At 52.9% G+C, this 16,800-nt stretch overlaps 6 protein-coding genes across 6 annotated transcripts; 3 read left to right on the plus strand and 3 right to left on the minus strand.

The window, feature by feature from the left end:
- Positions 1 to 2,012: 2,012 nt before the first annotated feature.
- Positions 2,013 to 3,287, plus strand: BO97DRAFT_435340 (uncharacterized protein; the record flags this gene model as incomplete). The annotated part of the gene is made up of 3 exons (XM_025697721.1): positions 2,013 to 2,140; positions 2,221 to 2,289; positions 2,369 to 3,287. 3 exons carry the CDS (start codon positions 2,013 to 2,015, stop codon positions 3,285 to 3,287), a joined length of 1,116 nt encoding a protein of 371 aa, XP_025550513.1.
- A 1,063-nt stretch (positions 3,288 to 4,350) lies between these two features.
- Positions 4,351 to 6,626, minus strand: bna4 (kynurenine 3-monooxygenase). Its single transcript, XM_025695385.1, has 3 exons — positions 6,303 to 6,626; positions 5,933 to 6,147; positions 4,351 to 5,863 (listed from the first exon to the last, which is right to left on the minus strand). Exons 1-3 carry the CDS (start codon positions 6,424 to 6,426, stop codon positions 4,646 to 4,648), a joined length of 1,557 nt encoding a protein of 518 aa, XP_025550514.1. The 5' UTR covers positions 6,427 to 6,626; the 3' UTR covers positions 4,351 to 4,645.
- Positions 6,627 to 6,918: 292 nt separating this feature from the next.
- BO97DRAFT_406292 (methionine aminopeptidase MAP1) lies at positions 6,919 to 8,588 on the plus strand. The gene is made up of 4 exons (XM_025695386.1): positions 6,919 to 7,156; positions 7,228 to 7,255; positions 7,310 to 7,626; positions 7,708 to 8,588. The coding sequence occupies exons 1-4, from the start codon at positions 7,019 to 7,021 to the stop codon at positions 8,368 to 8,370; spliced, it is 1,146 nt and encodes a 381-aa protein (XP_025550515.1). The 5' UTR covers positions 6,919 to 7,018; the 3' UTR covers positions 8,371 to 8,588.
- A 424-nt stretch (positions 8,589 to 9,012) lies between these two features.
- BO97DRAFT_471104 (putative MFS multidrug transporter) lies at positions 9,013 to 11,042 on the plus strand (the record flags this gene model as incomplete). Its single annotated transcript, XM_025700016.1, has 6 exons — positions 9,013 to 9,165; positions 9,302 to 9,559; positions 9,610 to 9,754; positions 9,808 to 9,841; positions 9,896 to 10,569; positions 10,633 to 11,042. 6 exons carry the CDS (start codon positions 9,013 to 9,015, stop codon positions 10,974 to 10,976), a joined length of 1,608 nt encoding a protein of 535 aa, XP_025550516.1. The 3' UTR covers positions 10,977 to 11,042.
- A 583-nt stretch (positions 11,043 to 11,625) lies between these two features.
- BO97DRAFT_478658 (hydroxyacyl-thioester dehydratase HTD2) lies at positions 11,626 to 12,882 on the minus strand (the record flags this gene model as incomplete). Its single annotated transcript, XM_025700638.1, has 2 exons — positions 12,201 to 12,882; positions 11,626 to 12,103 (listed from the first exon to the last, which is right to left on the minus strand). The coding sequence occupies exons 1-2, from the start codon at positions 12,827 to 12,829 to the stop codon at positions 11,626 to 11,628; spliced, it is 1,107 nt and encodes a 368-aa protein (XP_025550517.1). The 5' UTR covers positions 12,830 to 12,882.
- Positions 12,883 to 13,708: 826 nt separating this feature from the next.
- Positions 13,709 to 15,895, minus strand: BO97DRAFT_370836 (putative long-chain fatty acid transporter). Its single transcript, XM_025692793.1, has 3 exons — positions 15,772 to 15,895; positions 14,937 to 15,721; positions 13,709 to 14,888 (listed from the first exon to the last, which is right to left on the minus strand). Exons 1-3 carry the CDS (start codon positions 15,785 to 15,787, stop codon positions 13,728 to 13,730), a joined length of 1,962 nt encoding a protein of 653 aa, XP_025550518.1. The 5' UTR covers positions 15,788 to 15,895; the 3' UTR covers positions 13,709 to 13,727.
- Positions 15,896 to 16,800: the final 905 nt, after the last annotated feature.

Raw genomic sequence — 16,800 nt, forward strand, 5'->3', positions numbered from 1 at the left:
TCAATCGATCGGAGCATCGGTCGACCTGGGTAAGCCAGAGCTTATTCGCTCCCTTCTCGTCTTTCCTTGATCCCCGATCGTCTCTTTGGATGGTGATTTCCTACTCATTGCCAATCTCATCCATGCTGGAGTTGATGGTCACTGACGGTGTCACTGACGGTTTGGGACAACACCATTCTGCCAGGGATCCCATTAGTATAAGAAGTCTCCATTCTGTCTTTCAAGATCAGAAATGCATGATCTTATAGCCAATAATGCAGTGAAGCTATTGCTGCGTGTCGGTGGCCTAGAAGAACATTGCGGCCGCCAGACATTGCCCTCGCCAATGGAGGATTGGCCAACACCTCCGTTCTGAGCTTGGGCAACTAGGCGTGCAGCAAAATGTCTGCCCAACAGTGTCGAGGTTGAATGGCAATCAGGTTGAGGACTGCAGACCCTCCACACTTAGACCTCGACTGTTAGGCCGCCACCCGTGGTATGGAGCAGCGGTTGATATCTGCTCTCCGACCCACCCGTCATTATATCTCTGGTGTGCTCTAGAGTAGGCTGCGCGCGCTGTGGTGCTTCCCGGCTGGGAATTGTAAAGGTATACAAGCGGCCGCCTTCTTACCGTCGGAGCTTTTCGTGGCACTGGGTCGAGTGATATAGTACCATTTCTTTTCGAGCCGGTGATTGTATGAACTGTCATATTGACAGATCTGGATTAAAGCAATTCTGAATAGTCAGTGAGAACCGTGGTAGGGAATGGATATTGACAGGTTAGAGTGGGGACTGTACCTGGTGGGCTGGCTCACTCACTTGCTGTGCTTGCTTGTTCGCTCGCTCACTCGCTCAAGTACAGTAGAGATCACTTTCAGGGCGAGGCAGGCAGAAAGGCTCGCAGGCAGACACGGGGGAGGACTCAGGCATCCACTGTCCTTGCCCGAAACGGATGATCTTAACCCTAGTACTTAGTGCAATGCAGCCTGGAGGAATACCTCACTTGTCGATTACTACTGAACTACTCGTTCCAGCCAACTTCCCCTTTTTCCTTCTTTTCTGATGAAGAGTCCAGCCATCCACTCTCCAGTTCATTCCGAAATTGTGGAGACACTGAAGATGCGGGCGACAGACCAGACAGAAAGTGGACCAAATGAGAACATCCACTTTGTGCCCAGGAACTCTAAAACAGAAGCAATCTCCCACTACAGCTGCCAGTGGGTAGTCCTGTAATGGGTCAATGCCTGGATATGTCGTCCTCCCTCTACCTAGTGGATGCGTCTTCCCTGCAGACTCCGGCCGGTTCTTTGCTGCCCAAAACCCTACGCATCACCGAATCCTTCAACTCGTTTGTGGTCCTGACAACCGCGGTTGGGGGTAGGATCAGCGCATGAGAGTTGGCGATATCTTGCTGGTGGAGTTTGACTGCCTCTTGCAGCCGGGTTCATCCATGACCATGTACCCCGTCATGCCTGTGCCGCTCCCCACTCTCTGCATTCTGGTTGTCTTGAATGCCGCTTTGCTTATTACCATGGCCTAACCATCGGCACCCTGGCAGTTCCGGGCGTCTCTGGCTTAATCGATCCTACTAGCTTGCCCTGTCAATCCAACGAGGCACGGTGGGGTCGAACCTCGATTGGATATGGGTCCAAGATAGATCCTTTGTCGCCGTATACAACTGACCTATATGACTACTGGCTGGTACACGATTGCTCTCTGACAGGGACGGGTGCCTTCCAGAGTGATCGAGTCTTCTCATTGCCACCGCTGTGGAGCTCCTCATGTCCTGTCCTTCTTCCTACCTCACACGGTCCAGAGATTAAAAGCTTATCTAGCGCCTGGGACAAATCGCTATTGTCCTTGCCATTCATTCGACTTTAGTTGTTCCTATAAACACCTTCTCTATTTGCTGTGGGATTGAGTCCTCAATGGTCTGGAATACCCGTAGCAGTCTGTCACTCGAACCTTCAAGTCGCTCAGCTTCTCATTATACAACATCACGATCTTGTTCCGCCTCATAAGTCCTGACCTCCATGCCACCAGTCCTCTCGCCTCCATTGATCACAATGTCATCCGGCCTGAGCTACTTCTCGAGGGCAACTGGAAGCAGTGGCTCCTGCACGCAATCTATCGGTAGCGATGATTCTTGGTCTCGTCACAGGTTAGCATCATCAGCAATATCCCGTACCTTTTCTTTTCTTCAGATGTTGATGAGCTCGGTGGAAGGCTCACTTTCTGCAGTGGTATTACGTCCCAGCCGCCGCCGATGTATGGCACTCCAGGCGACAGTCCTACCGTTTACCACCCAAGGTACCATTTCATCTTGTATTACACTTCAATATCCTAGCAAGGAGGAGCTTTTACCGAGGGAAAACTTACTCATGAGCAGCACTAAAAGAACGTCACCGCCACACCTTGAACGTGGACCCTTGGACGCTCAGAGTGCTGCCGCGAGGCCTCTGAAGCCTATTTCTCCAGACTTTAACTTCTCCATGCCCTACAGCGGACTGCCGGTGACTTCCCAGATTACTACCGGCATTCCTGCACCGTCAGGGACAACACTGCCACGTCCTATGTCCCACTACCCGGAGTGGGATCATCCTGCTCGCTTGCCGGCGGAATCTCTGAGACGTGAATACGACTTCGCCAGGTCATACGAGACTCCGGAATACATGGTTGAGCGAAACAGTCGACGAGCTGCTGATAAATTCAAAGGCACCACAAGATATCACTCACAAAGGAGACCATCTAACCGGGATGAGTTTGACGGCCCCCATCAACTACTAGAGCCTCCCTCCCCACGTGTGATGGCGGCGCAAGGGAGAGATTTGCCTCATCTACCTACTAATCTTGATGTTTCAGAGCAAGATCGTATTCTGTCGTCGGTGAATGAGCGATTGTCGCAATGCGCATTCGACTTTGTTGCAAAGTACCAATTTCCGATTCCACTGGAACCGGACAAGAGACAGGTGAGAGTGCCCTCAGACCGTGAATGGACTGAGTGGGTATACCTCCTCAAAAGACTGGCCACCAAGCGGCGGATCCCCGCCAGGGTCCTCTATAATGGCCAGATTAAGCAGCTAGTCACTATACTGGAAAATTCCTTGGAGATGAGACATGCTGCCAAGCACCAGTCCAGGCCCATTAAAGACGACCGAAACGTTCTTCAGCTGATCTCTGCCGGCACGCAGGTGGCCAAGATTCTCAAGGATGCCACTGCAATGGATTATCTTGACCGTCTTTATGTTGACACGGAGAAGCGCATCCAAGACCGGCGCAGTCGTCGGGTGAAATTTACCGGCCCCTGACCTGTTGAGTTTGACCCTCGTGATGATATTGATGATCTTTCTTTCTCAAAAATGGCCACGATTTTACCATGCTATAGCTCAACCCGGCTGGAAACCCCCGTTCTGCCAGTTTTTGTCACACGTTTCCGCTGGTCCATTGGATGGGTATCCCAAGGAAGCTACCGTCAGGATTCTAATGCGTTCCTTGCCCATGGAATTTATGGACCCTTATCCAGCACATTTGCCGCGGGATGGTGAACATTTACCAGGGTGTTTCGAATGGAGACTTTATCCCAGCGTCCCAGGCCTCATTAGACGCCCCAATTTGCGAACAATCCTGGATTTCCTGGATCGACCCGGACTGATAAAGAAATTGCTTATAAGCCGTTACTCGAAAGCTCTTGCGCGTCGTCAAGAGTGACTTGCAATCGGTTGCATTGATTGGCTAGGGCCCTCCTATCCTCATGATTATGACTTATGTTTGTTCTGTCCTTTCTCGTTTCGGGCTGTCCCACTGTTTTCGTTGGGAAAACTACATTTCGGTTCGGCTATTTTCCGCCTTTGGTTGCGTTTGTCAATTACCCCAAGCTGCAAGATCTTATTCCACTATTGTATGATGTGCGTCTGTCCATTTTGGTGATGTTCTCGCTTGGTATCATACCATGCTTGTGGCCTTAGTGGAAGCATCTGATTCAGTACTCTTGTTTCTGGCTTCTGCTTTACCGGCTTTTCTTTACATGTTATTGGCGCGTGCTCTGATTTACCAGTGTAAGGCGGACTTTGTTTCTTCATGCTGATCCGAAGCATCTTACTCTTCTGCGAACCCAATGAGCGTTTACATAATTTTGGGGTTACTGAGACTCTTAAACAGCGTCTCACATCTTGTGCACAATGTGGATGGACTTTCGATTTATTTTCTTCTGATTATATACAAGGCACACAAACGGCACACAAGCGCCCGAGGCGCTGCTGCTAATGTGGGCCGGGCTGGGACGGTAAGGATGATGTCATGCATGTGGAAGATAGAGGGAAGAGACCAGAAATCTAGCTGTACAGGTGTAAGAGATATACATATGACAAAGGCAAGAGACAGGGTGGTGGTCCTTCTTTGTGCATCTAACTGTTGGATACCAGGTATTCTAGCGTCTGCGTCAAGTCGAGTCGACACCTGCACCGAACTTGAAACAGTACGCAATAAAATAACTCTATGCAGATGAGAAGGGTTCGTCGGATTCGTCATGGCAAGTATAAGTGGTAGACCTCTAGATAATAACCATCTAATGCCGGGGGGGGGGAGAATGAAAATGATGTTACAAATCACGGCAACCGAAATTCCGCCGATAGCGTGGGAAAATCTGACGAAGCGGGCTGCCCGACGATCAGAGCAACCCTCTCCAGGCCCTCCTCGCCTCGCGCCAGACGTTCCGTAGCACCGTCCACGGCCAGACTGGCGCCGTCGCCCGCCTCCTGAAGACCAGCAGACCCGTCGCCAGGCTGACCACCAGCGCCGCCGCGCCGAGCCCAAGCCCCAGCAGCTGGCCCTGCCTGCGCACGGCCTGGACCACCTCGGAGTACCGCTGATTGCTGAAGCTGACGCGGGTGTACTGGGTCTGCCAGCCCAGGCCCGGCACGTAGCGGACCAGCGTCTCCTCGACCGACTTGCGCAGCCGGTACAGCGGCGACTTGACGCCCCACCGCATCTCGAGGAAGTTCTGCTTGGACAGGTCGTTGATGGCGTGCGTGTCGGCCGCGCGCTGGTCCGTGTACGCCTGCAACGCGCGCCCGCGGGCCTCGCGCCGGCGCTGCTGCTCCTGCGAGCCAACGTCAGCAGAGCCGTCGTGGTTCCCTGCTGCGTTGTCGTACACCCCGTGCCGGTCCAGGATGTCGAACAACGTCCGGATGTCCTCTAGCCCTGCGTTCAGACCTTGGCCGTAGAACGGCAGCACGGCGTGGGCGGCGTCGCCAACGATGACAACGCTGGCGTCGTAGTGGTGGGGCTTGCACTTGATGCTGATGAGGGGTAGGTGCTGGTTGTTGGTGAATTGTTCGTGCAGAGCCTCCGGGCTGATGAGGTCCGGGCACACGCCGGGAAAATTGGTGTCGAAGAACTCGAGGAGCGCTTGTCGGGGCTGCGTCGAGAGCGTCTCGTAGTGGTATGCAGGAGCGAAGAGCGTGCAGGTGAACGATTTGTCCGCTGAGGGGATCGCGATGAACATGAATTCCTTGCCGGGCCAGATGTGGAGGTGGTTCGGGGAGATCAGGAAGTCGTTGGTTGCCGGGGACGGTGGGATGCGGAACTCGCACCACAGCGTGTCGATGTATTCCTGTTGGTAGTCGACGCGGGCGTACTTCATCATGTGGTAGCGCGAGGCCGAGTGCGCGCCGTCTGCGCCGATGAGGAGGTCGAACGTCACCTCCACCTCGGCTGCTTTGTCGTAAGGGCTGCTCCCCGGGTCACGGCGCTCGAACCAGGCGCGGTTGGAGCGGAACTCTGCTCCGACGAGCTTGTGGTTGAAGAAAAGTTTGACGTTCGGGATCTTCTCGAGCTCGTCGAGGAAGGCGTTGTTGAGTGTGCCGCGGTCGACGGCGTTGATGGCCTGATGTGTTTTTGGTGTTAGAGGGAGTGGGATGGAGTCGATGGAGGGAAGTTATGTGGTGGCACGTACACGGCCGTGAACGTCGTATGCTTGAGCAGCTTCCCACAGCTTGCCGTCTGTCCGGCCGTGGATCATTCGTCCTTCCATGGGGATTGAGTCTGCGAGGATCCGGCTGGTGAGCTCGTCGCGGTTCGACTGTTTCATGGCGGTGATGCCTCGCTCGGACAACGCCAGGTTGATTGACTTGGTGAAGTTTAATGGGATGGTAGCCGGATCGCGCAGATCTGTAGGTCATGTTATTGAGTTGACTCTTAAAAGCCCAGGTATAGATATCATAGTGGGTCGATAAAAAGTGGGTTATCAGCGAGATGTAAGAGCGCATGTGGGTTTTATGAGGCGACTGGTGGAAAGATGGACAGGAGCAATTGCGACTACTAACCTCCGCGCAGCTCGTATACTTCGACTTCATCGCCTCTGGCAGCTGCATAGAGCGCCGCAAGGGACCCCACCGGGCCAGCGCCCACAATGACAACCTTTTGCTTGGCTGGTGTGGAATGTGCCATGGCGGGGCAGAGTGACGATCAACGAGCACGGAGAAAGGAGGAGTCAGTCACTTGAAGCAAAAAACGAGAGTGTATATCTTCAAACTATCGTTCGTCCTGTCAGTCAGTCTGTGCCTTGCAGCTCTTGGCCTTGATCGCAACAGTCTTTGAGTGATACAAAAGACTACAAATTGCTATCTGGACTGGCTGGGCGATGGATGTGTCACAAATTCGGAAGAAGAAAGTGGAGCCCCACACCCGTTTTCTGTCAGCCACACCCTCCAATCAACCGCAACCGTTGATTCTGAATTTCCCAGATGCACGTGATACTCTAGGAATCTAGACGCGCGCTTGTTGATCAGCCGCTAGTCCCGGTATGGATAGCGGTCCCGTGCCTGCGCTAATCCCCCTTTGGCGTAGTTCATTTCTGGCAGGCTCGATTGGCGGACCAGCGATTGGCGCCGCTCAGCCGTGGGGGACTCGGGATTGTCCCATTTTTTCCCTCTGGCGCGACCTTTCGATAGACCTCTCTGAAGCATCGTTGACTCTTTCTATCTCCGTGGCAACATAAGGCTGTATTCCTGCTTAGCTTGTTGCATTCTAGACTTTCAAAATGACTGCTGAAGTCGCTCCTCGGAAATGTACCGGCGTGGATTGTGATAAGAACGCCGGAACGCTACAATGTCCGACTTGCCTCAAACAAGGAACGGATAGCTTCTTCTGTTCGCAGGACTGTTTCAAGAAGAGCTGGGTACGACTGTCTCATGCGCCTTCACTGAGCTTGCCCCGTTCGACTGTGACTAACTCCATCCAACAACACAGGGAGAACACAAGACGATTCACAAGAAGAGTAATTTCCTGAGCAACCTCTTTACCCCGAAAGTAGTTTCTGAACCAGATCCAGCCACGGGGCTCTACAACCCCTTTCCCTCCTACCCTTTCGCCGGCGACTTGCGACCTGTATATCCGCTGTCCCCTCGGAGAACCGTTCCCAAGGCCATCCCCCACCCCGACTACGCCAAGGATGGCATTCCCCGGTCCGAGCAGAAGTTCGTCGGTCGGCACAACATTACGATCTTGAACAAGGAGGAGCAAGAGGGCATGCGCAAAGTGTGTCGCTTGGCCCGCGAGGTTTTGGATATCGCTGCGCGGGAAATCAAGCCCGGTGTTACGACCGACTACATCGATGAGGTGGTTCACAAGGCTTGCATTGAGCGTGATGTGAGTGGTTTTCATGGCTGCGACAGGGAGAGGCTGCAGACGGTATGCTCCCAGTGAGCGTCGTGTGCTAATGGTGTCTAGTCCTACCCGTCTCCGCTCAACTACGTCAACTTCCCCAAGTCGGTCTGTACCTCGATCAACGAGATTATTTGCCACGGTATCCCCGATCAGCGCCCCCTGGAGGACGGCGACATCGTCAACATCGACGTTACTCTGTATCACAAGGGCTTCCACGGCGACATTAACGAAACCTACTACGTTGGCGATAAGGCCAAGGCCAACCCGGATGCTGTGCGTGTCGTGGAAACCGCGCGAGAGTGCTTGGAAAAGTCCATTGAACTGGTCAAGCCCGGCATGTTGTTCCGAGACCCCGGTAATGTGATCGAGAAGCACGCCAAGTCCCGTGACTGCAGTGTGGTCAAGAGTTACTGTGGCCATGGTATCAACCAACTCTTCCACTGCGCTCCCAACGTTCCCCACTACGCAAAGAACAAGGCGGTCGGTACCGCCAAACCCGGCATGTGCTTTACCATTGAGCCTATGATCAACTTGGGTACTCACCGCGATCGTACGTGGCCCGATGACTGGACCAGCTCCACAGCCGATGGCAAGTTGTCGGCTCAATTTGAGCACACTATGCTGGTGACGGAGGATGGTGTGGAGGTTCTGACCGCTCGCTTGCCGGACTCGCCCGGTGGTCCCATTCCCATTCCTGTGGCCGAGGAGCCCAAGACGGAGGCGTGAATACGGGATCCAGTTGCATTGCTATTAGAGACATGAAATAGAACATTCACGATGAGACATTGTTACGTCTATATAAATGATGCGGTGTGTTTTCAGTTCGGCGTCACCCCTTTGGATTCGTGACACTTGGGGGACATGCATAGCCATAACAATCATGATAGTATTCTTTCTTTGTTATACCGAGAGCCTGATAGTTAGTCAAAAGCATTGTTCCAGGATAACCCATTCACATTAGTGGATTAAGGGCCTATTGACTACCAAGTCTTCATATTGTTCATAAATTCAAAGGGCAGCAAGCTTCCGGTGTTTGGGAATGTTACTTGAGACCTGACAAGTCAGCATCTGATAGCTGGATAAGAAGCAGGGCCAATAAGGATTACTTCCGACAATCGCGGCTCAGAAAGGGAATAGTGCATCATCTTATCGCAATTAGGGCCTCAGGCAAGTGGGGTTAGCCGGTCTGACCACATCCTGATTTGTCAGATCTGGTGGGGAGCTTATCAGCACGTGAGTAGCAAGCACTATGAAAGCACCTCATAGTCCTAAGCGTTGTCCCATTCTTTTTCCTTTCCCTGTTCTCGCAATCCGAATTATATGTCGACTTTCTGGCCTTTGGGTAGTGGATTCTGTGCCTGAGCAAACATGTCACCGGAACGAGCCGCGACGGAGACATCCCCGTTGCTGCGGTCTCACAGTAACACCCAAACCACAGGGGCAATTCCCGACGTTGGCCAGCGGGATGTCGAGTCTGGCAGCCAACAACAAATTCCCACCGGGGAGGACGGCGCAGAGGGGGTTCAGACCAAACTCGCCGCGGGAGCCCGTCCAAACTTGAAGTATATCCTGCCAGCTGTATCCATCGGGGTATGTCCATTCCGCTACTGGCGATTCGTTGTAAAACTCATTTGAGTTGACCGCTAAATTGGTCTAGATTTTCTTGTCCGCAGCCGACCAGACCATTATCATGGCCAGTTACGGCCAGATCGGTAGCGACTTGAAGGCACTCAATTTGACCAACTGGATTGCTACTTCATACTTTTTGACGTTGACATCATTTCAACCCCTCTATGGAAAATTGAGTGACATCTTTGGCCGGAAGACCTGCCTTTTATCTGCCTATGCTATTTTCGGCATTGGCTGCTTGGGCTGCGGCATCGCCCAAAATATCAACCAGCTCATTGCTGCACGAGTATGTGATTCTGCCCTGTATACTGGTCATGTTCTAATGAGAGCATGCAGGTCTTCCAAGGTATCGGAGGCGGCGGCATGACGACAGTAGTCAGCATTCTTCTGAGCGATATCATCCCGCTTCGAGAACGGGGAGTCTGGCAAGGTATCATCAACATGATCTATGCGACAGGCGCCGGAGTTGGAGCACCGCTTGGTAAGGATATAAGTGCTGCTGTCACCGGCCCTTTTCGCTGACAATGACTGCAGGTGGCATCTTGGCTGATTACATCGGCTGGCGATGGTGAGTACGCATGTTGCGCCCGAAGTATCAATTATCCTCTGACTTGCGACGCAGGGCCTTCATCGCCCAGGGGCCTCTCTGTGCCCTTGCTTTTATTGCTGTCACAATAATGCTCGACTTGCCCGCAATCGAGGACAGCCACTGGAGGGACAAACTGGGCCGCATCGATTTCCCTGGAGCGGTCGTTCTTGTGGGCGCAGTGTTCGGTTTTCTTCTAGGTCTGGACCGAGGCAGCAATGTATCCTGGACGATCCCCATCACGATTATCTCCCTGAGCGTGTCCGTTGCCCTCTTCGTGCTCTTTGTGGTGGTGGAGTGCTACTATGCAACCGAGCCGTTCGCCCCCGGCCACATCATTTTCAACCGGACCTTCTTCGCCGCCTATGGATGCAACTTCTTCAGCTTTGGAGGCTGGATGGCGGCTCTCTTCTATATCCCGCTATACTTCCAGGCAGTCGACGGCGTCTCGGCCACCATCGCGGGCCTGCGGCTGCTGCCCAGCATCGTCTCCGGAGTCACCGGCTCTCTCTTCGCCGGATTCGTCATGAAGTGGACGGGCAAATTCTACTGGCTCACAGTGTTCGCCTACGCCTCGCTCACTGTAGGCCTGGTGATCATTACCCTCGCCTCCGGCGGGGTATTTGAAAACACGACGGTCATGGTTCTGGGCACGGTATTCAGTGCCTTCGGTAACGGCACGGGCGTCACCTCGACCCTCATCAGCCTGAGTAAGTCAAACCCACCCCTGTCCCATCCACATACATTTCTAACCCCGTATCCGCACATCACAGTCTCGAACGCCACCCCAGAAGACCAAGCCGTCGTAACCGCCTGCTCGTACCTCTTCCGGTCCCTAGGCTCAGTCATCGGCCTCTCGCTCTCCTCAACCGTCGTCCAGCAGGTCCTCCGCGATCGGCTACAGTGGGGCCTGCGCGACAGCGAAGACATCGATCACATCGTGGACGGCGTGCGCCAGAGCCTGGATTTCATCAAGACCCTTGACCCCGCGGTCGCCAGGATCGTCCGCAGCTGCTATGGCTGGGCTACTAACAAGAGCTTTACCTTCGTGATCGGCATCGTGTTCTGCTCGTTTGTTTGCAGTCTGTTCATCCACGAGAAGAGGCTTAGTCGCTGAGTTCCTTCGACGTAAGATCTGTCTGAGGCCTCGATACATTCAATGATCCTTATGCGATACGCAGCGCAGCGTGGTTACATTATACTTCATCCGTCTACAAAAGCTTTCTTGTCTTCTTGTTATTTTTGCTTGCACCTGAGGGGTTTGCTGAGCATACTGCAGGGCCTGGTCAGTGTGGAATATACATAGTTGCATGACTAGACGAGCGATGCTAGATAAACAGCATGGATGCATTATCTACTGTTTGAGGAGTTCTGGTAGTGACTTAGGTCAAGGTTCGGAAAGAATGCCTATGGCCATGGGGAAGGTTTCCGTTAGGAGAAATGTCGATTTCTCTTTGCTGGACTGATGTCTCTACATCTACCCATGCGAAGTATCGGGTTGATTCCGTGCTTCAAGGAAGTGAGCGAGGTTATCGTATCCGCCGTACTACTGCCCGTGGCTGAACTCTACGGCTGGTATTCATGCAACCTTAGCTGGGCTCTTCCGATTTAGAATAGTTCAGGCTGCTTATCCTTTATTTGCAACAAGAACAGCCTTGAACATACCCCTACCAACCATAACAACCAACCAGTAACCACGCTCAGATCAATCTACGGCTTCTGTCTACAGTATGTATGTACACTAAACAGAACAAGAAAGAACCACACTACCGAATCTCCGCCTTCATAGCCACCACCCCACCAGGCCCCAAAATCCGCACCCTTCCAACCCCATCCCCCGCCTCCTCATCCAACACCACCTGATACTCTTCCTCCGCATATAACGGACTGGTCGCCCGGTACGCAATCGCCTCAGGGAGCATCAGGCCCCCGAGGTCACCGCCCCGCGTATCCCGCCACAGATCCAACATAGCGAGCAGATTCAGCGGCCCGTGCACCACGATATCCTTGTGGCTCTCGACATCCCGCGCCCACGGCGTCGAGTAGTGGATCTTGTGCGGGTTGAATGTTAGCGCTGAGAAGCGGAAGAGTGAAATGGCTGTTTGGCGGTGGGTGCGCGTGTGGGTTTTGCCTGTCTTTGAGGTGGTTGTAGTTGCGGTACTGGGTGGGTTGCTGGTTGTCGGTGGTGGTGGTGGTGATGGTGTGGGTGATGGGCTGGTTAGAGCTTTGCGGAAGACCCAGTTTCTGTGTTTGGGGTTTGGGTTACAATAGTTAGTTCTTGCGTGGTCGATACGACGAAGTGGGGAGGAAGAGACTCTGGGGGATACAGGCAGGAACACACCTCCGATCCAAAACAGCGACGCCGTCCTCATTGCGGAACTCCTTCTCCACCCCAACCACGATCATCTCCTCGCCCGTCTTGCGGACGATCTTCGGTTCTGCACTGAGCACCCGCGTCGTTTCCTGCACCTCCTGTCCGACTCGGAGGGGATTCGGCTTGCCCGAGGCGGCGTCGCGCGGCCAGTGCACCTCGCCGCCGGCCCACATGCGCCGCGTGAAGGGTGAGGCCGGATTGTAGGAGGTGTCGGTGCCGTCATTGCCGAGCTCGGTTTCGAGGCATGCCGGCGCGAAGTAGACGAGGTGGTAGCCTGCGGGGAGTGGGGTACCGGTTGGGAGCGGCGTGGGGGAGTTGGAGAGGGAGGGTGTGTTGGGGAAGAGAGAGGGCCGGTTCAGTGTTAGCGAGAGGAGCTGCAGTTGGTTTGCGTCCAGCGTTTGCGTGCGGGTTTGCGGGCCCAGTGACTGGAATCGTGTGAGAAAGGCTGTTGCGATGGCGGATGCGGAGGTGTCGGGGCTCGTGCGGAGAGCCCGATGCGCGGAGAAGTGACGGCTGGTGGTGTTGTTGTTTGCGCTGAGGCGGAGCTTCGGTCGGAGGGCTTGCGTCGTCCATCTTGTTGTTGTAGAGAGGGGCATAGTGATTATCAGAGTGCGCAGGGTGTCGATTGACTGATTTGTGTTGCGAGGAATGCTGGGGAATGGGATGGGGAGATCTCCAACTGGCGGGTGTGGGGTTATCTTATACCGCGCGGAGCAGAGAGCATATCGCCGTGCCGAAACCGGGGACTTTCCGAGTAGCCGATAGGCTTGCAGATCTGCAATCGACAGTGTACAGGGCGCCATATTCCATAGAACTGTATTATTTCAGGGTCAGTAATCCAGATGAAGGATGTAGATCCAAAATCAGATAAGCTAAGCTTGTGCTAAGTTCGCGCTAGTCGGCCAGGAACTCATGCATCCCATCCGTACTTGCTAGTCACACTAATACCCATGGGACATGGGACTGCGAGACCCTCGTCATCAAATATGATGTTTCAAGTTGTGTTATTGCTTCTTCAGAGTTCTCATCTATTTCAAGGTCACATATCTGGACGTGAAGGAGCATGCGGCAGCTATGGAGGGAAGAGGGTTAATAAATTAGTGAGGTATCATATCATTCGTCCGTTGTCTTCTGAATAAAGAGCCAGAGACTTCCTGTCATCAGTAAAAAAGATTGATAAGTTTCTGATATAGTGTGAGATCTATCAAGCATACTAAATCCGATAGATGAAGAGGTAGCCAATGAAGCATGTATCTTTCTGAATGCCCGTCTGGCTCGATATGCTGCGTTCGGTAAAGGATATCATTCCTCCGAAGGCCATAAAGCCATCGCCCCACCCAGTGGGGTACAGTGGGTCCATTCGGCATTTGTACGAGAACTCCGTTCCTGCATCAAAGATGTGCAAGCACTATAGACATGGCATATCTGAATATGTACTATCGAAAGCTTCAGATTATAAGTACCTGACATGCTCAACCCGACAGATCCATCCATTCACAGCTTCACCTTCCCTGCTTGCAACCGACTCCAGTCATCTCGCTCAAAAGGTACGTATTGACTGCCCTGCAGCCAGTACAATTTGTCGTCTGCAGCGACCAGTGATGGATCCACACCCTGTGACCGCAAAACATGCTTCTGCTGTTTGTTGTTCCCCGTGGTCTGCATCGCCACCGTAAAGCGCAGGAACTGAGGCGCGGCATACCGCGGCAGATTCTTCAGGACATGCGCCGACAAGCTGCTCATTGTCTCCTGGGAAGGAGGAATTAGAACAGTTGGATCAGCAGCACGAGTTTGTTGCTGGAGGAGAATAGCCGCACAGCCTGCCCGGCCATCATGATGAGGCAAGGCCACCCCGTACACGTTCGCTTCGTGTACATCTGAATGGCCACCTAGCACTTCGGACACTTCAGCCGTGGATACATTCTCGCTCTTCCACCGAAACGTATCCCCCAGGCGGTCATTAAAATAGCACCGGCCCTCGTTGTCAAATCGAATCAGATCGCCTGTCCGGAAGTAGGCGTCGCCCTTGCGCAGAACATCACGGATAATCTTGCTATCCGAAGCATTGGAGTTGTTGAAGTAACCATTGAAAGTTTCGTTGGGATCTGTAGGATTAAGCGCCCACAACAACTCCCCGGGCTCGCCTTGGGGCATCGGTTTGCAAAAGCCTGTCTTCGGGTCGCGCCAGGGCTGCTGCGAGACCTCGTCAACCTTGACGACTACTACCTTGCGACGGAGGATCCAGGCGGTGAATGCTCCGTTTCGACCAATAGCTCCTGCCCCGAAGTCGTTACTCGAAATGTTCCAAGATCCGGTTGTGCCCTCGGTAGAGGCGTAGAACTCGGCGATGGTAGGGATATTGAAGCGCTCCTTCACTCGGTTCCAAATGTCGGGACGAAGGCCGTTCCCCACCGCCAGTCGTAAGTTATGCTTCTTGTCTAGATCCTCTCCAGTGACTGGGTCGAGTGCAGGAGGGACAGCCAGGAGGTACCGCATGGTCTCACCCACGTACTGGATTATCGTCGCATCACTTTCTCGTACTTCTTGCCAGAAATTACGGGCAGAGAATTTGCGGCCAATAACGGCTGCACATCCGGCCCAAACGCACGATAAGACAGCTAGCAGAGAAGCCGATGAGTGGTATAATGGCATGGCCTAGCGTAAATCAGTAATCATTCCACATGCGAAAGGAATGAAACCTACTGTATAATAGCGATCCGTGTTCTTGAGACCCAGCCAATTCGTGATCGCTATGCCTGAACTCCAAGCCTTTCTCCAGCCGATGATAGCAGGTTTGGGAAGCCCAGTAGTCCCGCTCGTATAGATAAGCACAGCTGTGTCCCGCATACTGACTCCATCGCGAATCTTGTCATCCTCCCGTGTGGGCTCCATCTGTAGGATTTGCGATTCCACTCCAGATGTGATGAAAACCACCTCAACGGGCCCATTGTCTCCTCGAAAATCCGGGGACGCAAAGGCTTCCAGCTGCTCCGGAGGAATTTGCGCACTCAACTCCTCATCTACCAGCAGCAACCTCGCAGATGAGGTCAGCACCGAATGCGTCAAAGGCTTCTCTGTCAGGTTGTAGTTGATAAAAGCGGGCACGGCACCGATGCTCCAGAGGCCAAACCAGATGAAAATGTATGTTGACGAATTCATGAAGTCCATGGCCACAATTTCCTTGGGTTTGACCTTTTGTACCTTTTTGAGCCAGGCACCATATTGTAAGGCGGTGATGTAAGCCTCGTGGAACGTCCAGCTACGGCCATTATAGACAAGAAACGGTCGGTCCCTCATCTTGGGGTTCAATGCATGACCTTCAAGCTTGTAAAATAGGTTGACTTTGTCGCGACGCTCGGCTGATCGGAGGTTGAAGGCAACCTTGAAAAGCATTTTGATCAACATGCGATCATAGAAGACCGAGTACTTGGCATTTATATAGGCGAGAACCGTAGCCAGCGCGGGCCCGGCGAGGGCCAATGGTACATCTGGTCGAGTCAGTGCTAAGGAGTCTTTTACATTGATTGTCCTTGCATACCAGGAATCTCAAGCATACTGGCTTGCACGAAGGTAAGTGACGAGAGCTCTGGGGAATATCTGTGTCTGACTCGATGCACCAGCAGTTCAAAGACTGGAAGAATTTGCAAAGAGGGGAAGAGAGGGTATGAGATAAGGCATCAGGAAGAAAGAAGAGACAGGAAACCCGCCGGAAGCGCTCACGAGCAGAACAATGAACGACAGGCATCGTACCTCCAATGACAGGGAGTAGAGGGAACTTTCTACCTCGGCTGGCGTACTATGCAGCGTTATGCAAAATATGAACTTCGGTTAACGGGATGAAGTCAGTCACCCTTATTGTTTAGCTGTAAGTAAACTGGGGAAGCCCCACCCGCTAACATCATCGTTCCGGCAGCCTCTCCAATCCCAGTCTCCACTGATCCTATCCATGATCATGCTGGAATGAAGCAAACACACTCACTTTGCTGCCTTGGATCATGCAGGTTGCAAATGTTCGTACCACTTCCGGAAATAAATAGAGCAATAACGCTGACGGTCAAAGAATTCTATCATTTCCATCCTTGAGCCTAGGTTTCACATGGTCAAGCATTCTGGACATTTGAATGTACTCTGGGCAAGGACAGTCAGCTTCCCCCCTCCACTAACCATCTACCTAAGCTGATGAGTACGGTACATGATACCAAGATACATCGAACCACGGACTCAACTTGAAAGTTATAAGTATAAATAACTTTTATAGAGTCCCAGCTCCCCGTTCTATTTGAAATCGGGCCAATGTGGGTCCCTGAAGCTTGGAGCTACCTAATTTGAGAGAAAAAATATTATCCCATGGCATTGTTTACTCAAATTTTCGTGGCCTCTACTCCTTGTGCTTCTCTTTCCATCTTCTGGAACCCTCTGCTGTTGCTGGTTCGGTTAGGACTAGCATCGAAACAGCGTACTAGCTGACCTTTGATAATAATTCGATTAGATGCTCTAATCCGGTCAGCTCACTTCTAGCTACTCTTCAATCAGCATGGCACCACGAGCGATAGTGGATCAGATCACT

This window comes from Aspergillus homomorphus (genome assembly GCF_003184865.1).
Source record: "Aspergillus homomorphus CBS 101889 unplaced genomic scaffold BO97scaffold_23, whole genome shotgun sequence".
NCBI lineage: Eukaryota > Fungi > Ascomycota > Eurotiomycetes > Eurotiales > Aspergillaceae > Aspergillus > Aspergillus homomorphus.